This window comes from Cupressus sempervirens, chromosome 3 (genome assembly GCF_028749045.1).
Source record: "Cupressus sempervirens isolate cs-2001-9-10 chromosome 3, ASM2874904v1, whole genome shotgun sequence".
NCBI classification, from domain to species: Eukaryota; Viridiplantae; Streptophyta; class Pinopsida; order Cupressales; family Cupressaceae; genus Cupressus; species Cupressus sempervirens.
The window spans coordinates 18,171,061-18,182,811 of NC_143120.1; the positions used below are offsets into that span (position 1 = coordinate 18,171,061).

General features: G+C 35.3%; 1 protein-coding gene across 1 annotated transcript; it reads left to right on the plus strand.

Annotated features, from left to right (window-relative positions):
- The first annotated feature begins 740 nt into the window (after positions 1-740).
- Positions 741-6,093, plus strand: DND1 (Cyclic nucleotide-regulated ion channel family protein). The gene is made up of 9 exons (XM_089818074.1): positions 741-1,115; positions 1,236-1,444; positions 1,596-2,253; positions 2,867-3,082; positions 3,344-3,660; positions 3,799-3,910; positions 4,062-4,298; positions 5,061-5,147; positions 5,264-6,093. Exons 2-9 carry the CDS (start codon positions 1,395-1,397, stop codon positions 5,792-5,794), a joined length of 2,208 nt encoding a protein of 735 aa, XP_089674200.1. The 5' UTR covers positions 741-1,115; positions 1,236-1,394; the 3' UTR covers positions 5,795-6,093.
- Positions 6,094-11,751: the final 5,658 nt, after the last annotated feature.

Genomic DNA, 11,751 nt, shown 5'->3' on the forward strand with positions numbered 1-11,751 from the left:
AGATCAATAAAAGAGAGAAGAAAATAGAAAGTAAAAAATTGGTATGATATCTTAAAAAGGTGAGTAGAAAGAAGATGTTGCTATCGAATTCAAGAAATATGGAGACAGCATTTGTCTTCTGTAATAGAATGTTTAGTCTATTAAGATATTCAAATTAATTACATTGAGGTACTGAACATGACTACCTTGAGTGATTTGTTTGAAGAAAATAAAGTAACAAGGGTTGCAGATAATTCCATCAAAATACACAATAAAAGATTTCAAGATAAGTAGGGAAAAAAGATTTAGTTGACAATACACTTTTTAATTTCTCATTATACTAACTATCTATATATTATAGAGACTCTTTGACCTAATAAACTTTATTAAAAGTATTTATTTATTTATTCAACCCTTATTCCTTAAGAATGTACCAATTCCTTGAGCCTCTAAGATTTATTTAACCATAAGTTTTTGGAATTTTTTATTTTCTTTGAGTCTTCCCAACGGAAAAATACATTTCTTGAACATTTTTAACCAGAAGTTTTTAGATCTCTTGTTTTCTTTTCCTCTCTTCCACAAAATCAGTACTTCAATTAATACATTTTTGACCAGGAGTTTTTGGAATTTCTGTTTTCTCTGCCTGTCCCACAGAAACATACTGTTACTTCATTCAAGTAATTTGCCCAACTTTTGACGCCTGTCACCAAAACAATCGATTTTCATTTTACAGATACTTCAGAGTCCCACTTGGACATGAGAGTTTGTTTTGTCAGGATCTTCACATTTTGTTTTCTATATCTTTCTTACTTAGCCTCGTGCAAACTTTGTATGGCTCTCCAATAAACACATCCAATTGCACTACGAAAACCCAAAACCTGCGGTATGCCAGCTGAGATAAAATTACAGTCGACATAAGCCAACTGATGTAGTTTAACTATGGCAAGAACTCTTTGTTCCCAACTTATTTGTTCCCACCCTTTTCTGTATATGGAGAAGAGCTTCTCTGACTTCATGCAGGGGCTCAATCTTCTTATAGGAATGATGAATTTCCTGTTGCTACTTTGAGCAGAAAACATTGTGTGTTTTGAGAGGAAGTTAAGTGGAGGCCCATAGTGTTCCTAACCCTAACTGATGTAAGCATCTTTAACATGTTATCTATCTCTACCTAATCACCCATTTCATTGGATTTAAGTTCACGGTTGTGCTCAAGGTTTTGATCTCTAATATTGGATTTACAACTAATTGTTTTGTAGATGGGGTGAAATATGAATAGCTTCTCATTCAATTCAGAGTCAGCTTGAAGTTGAAGGAGGGCCTTGAAAATTTAGAATTCACCAATACAAATATTGGTTTCTTAGTTGTAATTTTAGCTCTGCAGTGATCTATGTCCAAGCCAATAGCCATTAGCAACAATGGAGGCAGCTAGAACAATATACTCGCTCATCCTCAAGGCTGCATCAGGGTGAGTTTTTGAATTTTCATTTATCTTCATGTATCCTTTAGGCCTTACCAATAGGAACTGGACCAGAGTAGTAGATAGATTTGTTAATGGAATTTCGAGTTATGGTATGCTGGAACTGAATTTGAAGTACTAACAATAAGAATAATGACAGATGGCTTTCAAGAACTTCAAGGACAGCAAGTCTAACACATCCAGAAGATGTGAGTCAGAGGGCAGGAGAAGATTCAACACTGGAAGTGGTGACTTCTCCGGCTTTGTCAAGATCAGGAAATCCATCAGAAGAATGTTTTGCTTGTACTCAGGCACAGACTCCAGCCTTCCATTCAATCACTTGTGACGAAGACAACAATCTCTTGTGGGAAGCCAATGCCGGGTCATCTATTTTCCCAACACAGTGCCAACAGCATATGCCAAGACAATCAAAGAAGAAGAACAGCTGGATATTTGGAAGCGTGTTGGACCCAAGAAGCAAAGAGATACAGAGATGGAATAGAGCGATTCTTCTTGTATCTGCCATTGGCTTGGCCATTGATCCACTCTTCTTCTATGTATTGTCCATCAGCAAGAACTTGATGTGTCTCTACATAGATGGCAAGTTTGCTTTAGTGGTGGCTGTTCTTCGTTCTACCAGCGATGCCATGCACTTGTATCATATTTGGTTGCAGCTCAAGCTTGCTTATGTCTCAAAGGAATCCCTTGTAGTGGGCTGTGGCAAATTGGTCTGGGATGCTCGGTTGATTGCCTTTCATTATCTCAAATCCCTCAGAGGCTTCTGGTTTGATATCCTTGTCATCCTGCCAGTCCCACAGGTAAATAAATTTCCAGGATCACTTACATTAAAATCCAACTAGAGGCACTTAATTCTGCAAATTTCAATAGAATAGGAGAATTTGCGTAAACATTCAAAACCCATCTTCATTTTCAGAAGCATATAATGCACAGTGAAAAACAATAACATGGGAAAATTTATCGAGAAAATCAATATCTGTCTTTAGCTTAGGCGAATGACACTGTACTATTCAACACAGAGAAAATTTTGTGGAGAAATATACAAAGTCCCTCTTGAGAGAATCTTAATTAGAACATTTTAAAAACTCTCCCATTTTTAAAATTGTAGAGGATTTTGTAGATGGTAGTTCTTGTAGAATAAACTTCGCAGAGAATTTTATACTTAATGACAGATAACGTTTTGCCTGTCTTCATAGATCAGCCAAGGTGCTCAAGGAAATTCATTCATACATTTTTCTAACAGTTTTAAATAGATCAATCAGGATTCTCGAGAGAGTTCATTCATTCATTTTTATGACAGTTTTGATCTGCATAGCTTAGTCAGGGTTCTCAAGCGAATTCGTTCATTCATTCATTCTTGTTCAAATTTATATAGATTGCTTTCTTATAGTTTGATTGTTTATGAATCTGCAGATGGTGTTCTGGCTGGTTATACCGGACCTTATTAAAAGAGGACAAATTACTCCTATCATGACTGTGCTGCTTCTCATATTCTTATTCCAATATCTACCCAAGGTTTACCATTCTGTATGTCTAATGAGAAGGATGCAGCGGGTAACAGGCTATGTTTTCGGAACGGTGTGGTGGGGTTTTGGCCTGAACTTGATAGCATATTTTATTGCATCTCATGTAAGTTGGTTTCTACAGTTGGCAGGATGAGATTATTGAATTTCTCCTCCTTTTCAATGTCCGTGATCCTGTTTAGCTTCATTAATCTATTATAGACTCATATAAATACTTAAGAAGAACGGGAAATCATGGAATTGAAATGGTTTAGTTTACAATTGGGCATATGGGCAAGCCAGAATTAATGATGTTTTAGACACATTTTGACATAGGGCACCCATCATCATCATAAATCTAACGCTTTTATACAACTTTCTGTTTTAGGTCGCTGGAGGTTGTTGGTATGTATTGGCAATCCAAAGAGTGTCAACATGTCTGAAAATACGATGTGAAGAAAGTGGTTTTTGTGACTTGCTTATGCTGGGATGCTCAAAACCTATTTCATATAGCCTTCCTTTGTCTGCTACAAATGAAATGAACTCCATGTGGAGTAAAGATGAAACTATAGATGCTGTCTGTTTCAGTCAAGATGGTCCTGCATTCCACTATGGCATTTACAAGTGGGCACTACCCCTGGTAACAAGCTCAAGCTGGTCTGAAAAAATATTGTATCCTATTTTCTGGGGCCTTATGACCTTAAGGTGTGTGTCAGCTCTCTCCGACTTTGATCCTTTTGATTTGCTGATTTGATATTTCATAAGAAGATCTTACATGATCTTTATAGACTAATGGTTGAATACAATGGAAATAACTAATACTAGGTATTGAATCTATTACAGTACATTTGGCAATGATTTGGAACCAACATGCCATTGGTTGGAGGTGGTGTTCAGTATCATTATAGTTCTTAGTGGTCTACTTCTATTCACACTGCTGATAGGAAACATTCAGGTGAATAGATCTCTTTAGAGCCTTATTTCATAATCATCCCCTTTAATGTCCTCATGTGAGGGGCTGATCATCTAAGTTTTTCATTTAACTTCTACTTCCAGGTGTTAAAAAATATATAAATGGTTGAAACTCATCTCTCTATATTTTATAGGTTTTTCTTCATGCGGTTATGCAAAAGAAAAGACTGATGCAGCTTAAGATAAGAGACTTAGAATGGTGGATGAGGAGAAGACAACTTCCTACTAGACTGAGACACAGAGTAAGGCATTATGAGAGACAGCGGTGGGCTGCAACTCGAGGAGTGGATGAAACGGAGATGATTAGTGATCTGCCTGAAGGCCTCAGAAGAGATATAAAGCGCCACCTTTGTATTGATCTTATCAAACAGGTAACAATTGGGGAGCGAAGGATTAAAATTGTAGTACTCATTCTTCCACCGTCAAAACCTATTACCAGTTAATATTATCAGATTTCTACAATCAATATTTTCGAAGAGGCACTATCTCTTTCTGATGATGGATCCCAGTTTAGATATTATCAAGTTATCCAAATCTAAAGGCATATATGCAATAAAATTAGCTTTTGGTTTCCAGTAGCCGTTGGTTCACTGATGAGTTTGAACTTTGGTCGAGTGCAAATCAACCGACATTTTGGCAGAAAGAAAGATACCCTCAGACCTGACTCCTAAGCTTAATTGCAGAACGAGTACCCTAGAAAAGTCATCTAGTTCAATGATGTCTATGGTTATCCAAAAATAATTATTAGAGAAATGATTTTTACACCACTCACAAGATCACTCAATATTCTTGAAAAGCATTCCTTATTTTTGAGTTCATCAAGCTTATATCTGCTTTGTGATAATTAGTTTCTATAATTTGTTTGTTGATTTGATTATGTTTGATTTTCTATATTAATGTTTCGGAACACATTCTATGATCTGTCATCATTTTGTTTGTTCTCTTTATCTTGATGATGGATCGCGAAGTATGATCTGAAACGTTGATGCAAAAATTCGAACACAATCAAATCCAAAAGCAAATTATACAAATGCATGGATTGTAGAAATTTGATGTCTCCTATTTAGTTCATATTTTATAAAGGAACTGTCTTCACATGATTTAATGAGAAAATCTTTATGGAGAACTTTCAGGTGCCATTATTCGAGAACATGGATGATCTAATTCTGGACAACATCTGTGACAGAGTAAAACCTTTGCTGTTCACAAAGGGAGAAAAGGTATCTAATCTCTCTTCTCATGAAATCTCAATCTCATTGAATTTAAAAAATTAGCACTAGGGTTTTGTTTGTGTGGATTGTCTGGATCTATAAATTATGAGTGCTGAATTTTGTAGATTCTGAGAGAAGGAGATCCAGTGCAAAGAATGCTATTTATAGTGAGAGGCCATTTGCAGAGCAGCCAACGGCTAAGCAGAGGGCTGGTAAGCACATGCATGCTTGGCCCTGGGAATTTCTGTGGAGATGAGCTGCTCTCATGGTGTCTCAGAAAACCCTTCTTGGAGAGATTACCCCCATCTTCAGCAACATTCACAAGCCTTGAAGCCACCGAGGCATTTGGGCTTGATGCTCAAGACCTCAAGTATGTTACTGAGCACTTCAGGTACAAGTTTGCAAATGAGAGACTGAAAAGGACTGCACGTTATTACTCTTCCAGTTGGAGAACTTGGGCTACCGTCACAATTCAACTTTCATGGAGAAAGCACAAGGCAAGGGCAGAACTCTCTACAGCAAATGGTAGTGTATCACCAGCCTTTATGCCACTGATTATCGCCAATCCAGTGAACAGATCACTCTCAGACCAAGATCGCCTTCGTCTCTATGCCGCAATGTTCATGTCCCCTAAACCAAATGACCATATAGAGTAATCTTGCCATCATGTGATGGCATCTACATCATTTTCTAGAGATTCAAATTGAAACAACACTTACATTTTCCACATCTTGATTCTTGATGTAAAGATGGAGGATTTTATGATTATCAATCCATATGAATCCAAGGAATCTGGTGGTTTTTACAACTCCATTGTTGTTATTGATCTGCCAAAACAGAAGAAGAAAAGGAAATCATCTCTACTATTTGAAGCCAAAAGTGTATATGGTTTCTTTCACCTTTTGTACTACCAAGATTCCTACCAATAAGAAACAAAACTACCCATTCTATGAAAGACTTTGCAGGGAAGGTGTTCTCAGAACTTTTCTCTCTCAAATCTAGGTTTTGCAGATATTTCACTTAAATGTTGAGCAATCAAACACTACAAATTACTTCTAATCACACATGTTAAAACATTAGTTGAATATTTTATCGATCAGTTAAGAGTTGAATTTAAGAAGTTTTATTTGTTGTTGTGGTGTTCTATCACTGAACTATCAGCGCTCTTCAGAATTGGCTCATCTCTAGCTTAAATGCAGTTCACTTTCAATAACCCTTTTAGGGGTCCTGCTCTGATCTAACTTTTCTTTCTTAAGTTTTAATACCATCTTAAGATGCTTAAGCATCAATTAGAATTGTGATGTGAATATCAAGATTTAACTGTGTGATTTTGAGTCAAACTCGATGACTCATGTTTCATGAGTAGTGATTCAACATGAATCCATCTCTCATGAGAATAAATGGAACACTTAGCACTCATTGGATCTAGGTGATGCTCATAGGGGTGAAGCACCAGGACTTCCCGGAAGGTCACCCATCCCAGTACTACTCCAGCCTGAGCGCGCTTAACTACGGAGTTTCCTCCACAGTTAAACCCAAAGCTTGGGTTTGCAAGCTTTGGGTTTAACTGTGGAGGAAACTCCGTAGTTAAGCGCGCTCAGGCTGGAGTAGTACTGGGATGGGTGACCACCCCTGTGAGCATCACCTAGATCCAATGAGTGCTAAGTGTTCCATTTATTCTCATGAGAGATGGATTCATGTTGAATCACTACTCATGAAACATGAGTCATCGAGTTTGACTCAAAATCACACAGTTAAATCCTGATATTCACATCACAATTTGACTAGCTGTGGAAATCATCTCCTACTTAAGAATTTCAATTTACAGCCTCTCACTTTCAACAAAAGTGCTTTATCACTAAACTATCAATCCCCTTGATAACTCATCCATATTTGATCCGAGTGGCTTATTTCCATCCAGTATCAAAATTGTGGAGATAAGGGGAAATAAGCACGGTAACCAACTCATCCATGATGATGTTGTGGTTTAATGTTTGAGCTACCACACTGCAGTGGACCAGGCCGGAAACATTGTTAAGAGTTGTCCATGTTAAGCACGTGGATTGTAATTGTGTAATGGGGTCAATTCAGACATGTTGGGAGATATATTCCAAAAATAGTCAAAGCAGCGACCTTTGGAGCATTGCCAAATTGCATCATGCTATTGGAGGGTTAAGAAATAATGTCAGTAAGTGCAAATAACAATCCAAATTCCAATGCAATTTTCACATCAACGATGACAGTGATAAGCCTCTTGTGATTGCATTATGTACGAGGACTGCATTACCCTTCAGCACATTTTTTTTGTTGATATTGTTTTAAAACAAAAACATACTGCTGATCAGCAAAAACAGCATCAGAAGACTTTCCATGAACACTTTATATAGATGCTTGTCTAAGGTATAATAGGTGTATAAAATTAGAGAAATAAGTTTTTATATCCAAACAAAATTAACTTTTGTTGTAACTTTCATTGAGGAGTTGCAAATTTAGAAGATACACATGTAGAAGTTAGGTAGTATGATGGATGACAAATGTTGTTGTTTGTTTGTGTAATTGATACATATGTATATAATGAAAATAGTATAATAAAGAGTTCTGTAATCAGTGATAGGTAAGTTGAAATTGAATGTTCATAAATTCTTTCTTCTTTGCAAACTACTTAAACTTATCTCAAAACATAAAAACTATTTAAAACAATTTAATAAATGACAAATCTATTGCTTATGTATATAAGTAACAACTATCAATAATATAATAAAAAATTATACATATTATTGATGAATGAACTATAAATATAATTTTCATAATTTCTACTCTTTTCATTAATCATCAAAAAAACATTCAATATAAATTTATTGCTTTAAATTTTGATTGTGTGTCCATGTTTTAACCAACATTTCTTCCAATGAATCAACCTACTAGCAATCACTGCATATGAAGTTAACCCAATAAATAACCCAATTCCCTTCATTTCATTTCTTTCTTGTACATAACTTTTTCTTGTGAAGTATTTGTCTTTCTCCATGGACATTTTGAGTAGATGCGGTCAAAAGAAAAACAATAATAGAAACAATAGATACATGGAAGCAAGGTTCATGCAGGTTGATAGAAGACGAGGTTGACAGATGATCATAACTCAATATCAGGATATTCCCCACGATACTGCATTCCATTTCAGTTGGTCCCTTACTTACACTTTATGTACGGATGCAGGCCCTGTCTTGTCTTAGCTGACTCACGTTCTCATAATTAGCATTAGATGCTCCAACTAATTTAATGGTGGGTAATGACACCCTTTTAGGGGTCCTCGTCAGCATGATTTATAACTGGTATCACCTTTCACACATTGGCAGCTCTACACCAAACCCTGTACGCAGTCCATGCTCTTCATTATGCCCTGTACAATTCTGTCTAATTCATTTTAAATAGCAGTACCTGGTAACATTTTTTTTTCCTTATATTGACAATGCGAGGTTTCAACTAATGACCTCTCCGAAGGAAGCCATGTCAATTCACCACTGTACTGCAAGTTCGTCTAAGGGTAAAAAACTTATATTCTTCCCTAAGAATTCACAAGTTTAAGAGGTACACAGATAGGGTATGCATTTCTTCCATAAACTGCAAGTCACTTATAGATCTAAAAAGAGATCATTAGATATTATAGAATATAAAATATAATTAGTAAATTAGTCAACATATATACATAGTATTTAGAGGATGAAGCTTATATATCAAATGAGTCTATGGAAAATTGTTTCAATCAATATAAGAGAAAATGATGTTATCCAAGTTCAAGTAACATAACACACATGTCTATTTTAAAATCGAAAAGATGATTTGTTACATCAAGTGAGTCAATGGAACATTCAACATAAAAGAAAATGTTGTTAATTAACGAAGTTCAGAAACTCAACCCTCCACCCATGTACTTAATATTCAAAAGGTGAACCTTATTATGTAAAGTGGATCAATAGAAGATAGTTTGAATTAGCAAAAGAGAAAATGCTGCTACCTAAGTTCGCAAACTTAAACCTCCATCCATGTACTTAATGTAACCTTCTTACACCAAGAGCTCAATAGAGCATAGTTTGAATCAACATAAGATAAAATGTTGTTACCAAGGTTCAAATACTTAACCCTAGACCTATGTACTTAATATAGTTGAACATAGATTTGATCAACATAAGAGAAAATGTTGTTATCCAACATAATTCTCTGCCTACAAACAATAATATCCAAAGGAATAACCTTACCGCATCAAGTAAATCAATGAGACATAATTTGAATAGCTTAACCCTAACACCCACATACTTAATATCCAAAGAATGAATGTTCTATATCAAACTAAAATTCTCTTAACAGTTTTATCAATTTCCACAATCCATTTATATTCAACAGCAATAACCTCCGACTTTGCTTCACTTGGGACTTTTAAAAGCTAATTTAAATAATTTAACCGTCCACCCATTATATCAAGCAGGTCAATCAATGGAATATAGTTTGAATCAGCATAATCTGAGCTCTGAGCTCTTTGAGAATGTTTTATCGGTTGCTGTCCTCTCATTGACTGTGAGTGCGGTTACCTTGTCCATTTTGTGATCTGTTTTGTCTGGGCTTGTTGCCAAAATTGTAGCCTTGTTTTGTTTTGTGTAAGCATGTATCTTAATCCAGTATTATTAAAAAAGTGGGTACGGTGAAAATTTGCAGAAAATCTCAACCACATTCCACAAAATGTGAATTTTGATTGTCATATATACTGAAATTCAAAGCCAGTTGTCATGTTTACTGCTGTTTAAAGTGTAAGGCAGTGCAGATGTGTTGGCACATGGATTTTGGAGTTATATTTGGAGTGGTCCCTTGTGTTAAAAGGATTTCAGAACCGCTTCTATCTTCTCCATTGCGTGTATTATCTTTTCAGCTTTTCCATAAAGAAATTAAATTGGGTACAAAGTTGAATTATTGCCACTTCCAAAATGGATGATCAACACTTCTGAACATAGACAAATAAGATTATCTTTTCTTGAACATATTTTTAACGTCTCAATTCATTTCGACTTTTAAGTAGAGGAGATACTTCACAAGATTTTTTTAATAGCAATTAAAAATGGTGATGTTTTTCGTTCTCTACGTATTACTACCATAATGTCTTCTCTTTTTCGATCGGTGGAAGGTAACATCTTGGTTGGATTTTGCTACGGAATATTAGTGAACACAATTCAATGCTGAAAGAAACATTTAAACCATGCCTGACTTCGTATGTTTCTCCACTACTCTATCCCAGAGCTCTCTTGTCTCTACATATGGTAAAGGAAAATAGTTAATTTAGGTTGTTTAGTAATATGTTAAAAAAAATTGGGTGGCATTAATGATTGTTACTTTTGTAGAAAGTCAATTTGAATCGAGATAATAATGTGCCTTAACGTAAAATGATAATGTGAGAGTGTCTTGGGTAAATTTGGAATCAATATCAATCGAAAAGATTTACATCTGATGTTGTCTTGAATTTTTTTTTTAATCTTTGTTGAAGTTTTGCTATTTAATAAGCTATATATATTTCTTAACATGTTTTGGCATGATTTTTTATGGACTTATGGTTGAAATTTGATGCAATTTAGAACATTTCAAATTGACAAAATTCAAGAATTGATAAGCTGGGCAATGAGAGCTTGTGGACAAATCTTCATCTCAAAAAAATCAATTCTAATTCTAATTATGTAATGTACCTAATAAATGGGAAGTGATTTAATTAAATTAACTAATTGAGTGATCCCCAATTTAATAATATCCTACTAACCTTTCTTTTATTTTATTTTAATAATTTTAATAAAATAAAAAGTAATAAATTCTTATATCAAACTACTTTAATCCTTTGGGGAACTTCTTGAAGCCATTTACAAGATCGTGTTTGGCATTGTAGGTAGACACCGTGGAGTTTTATGTTTCTATTTTATCTTCAATTCTAGTTGGAATTTAGCATTGTTTGTCATTCCAGAGGTGTAAGATCCTTCCTTTTCTGGTATTTGAAGTTTCAACTCACTCCTCACCCTATTCTACTTCTTCTCAAATTGTTATAATTAGGGATCTATCTCTATTCTATGGAAGTACAAATATCCAGTTTAGAGATTCATTCTTGTGCAAGCTTTATGATATTTCATTGATGATAATATTTAACTATTGTAAAGCTCCTCCAAATCTTGATTTTGCATAGAATCTACCGAGCATAACCATTTGTATCATCTACATCTAAAAGACAAACCTAAGTGTTGCTTGCTTACTTGGCATGCATGGTGACTAGTTCATACATGTGAAGGCATCTATACAGGTAGTGTGTGGGTGGTTGTCATACAGGAGAGTAAGTGCACGGGTGTGAGGAAGGTGCAATATTGGAATTGTCATATAATGTGTGGAGAAAGATAACTATTTTGTATATATGTGTGTGTGTGTGTGTGTGTGTGTGTAAAGAGAGAGAGAGAGAGAGAGAGAGAGAGAGAGATGAATGTCTCGTATGTTGAGGGGTGTATTGCATTGTACTAGAAACATTACTATATCAGAGGGGAAGGAGTCATGTCATGCAAAAACTACCTTACCATACGGAGGCATTGATACATTA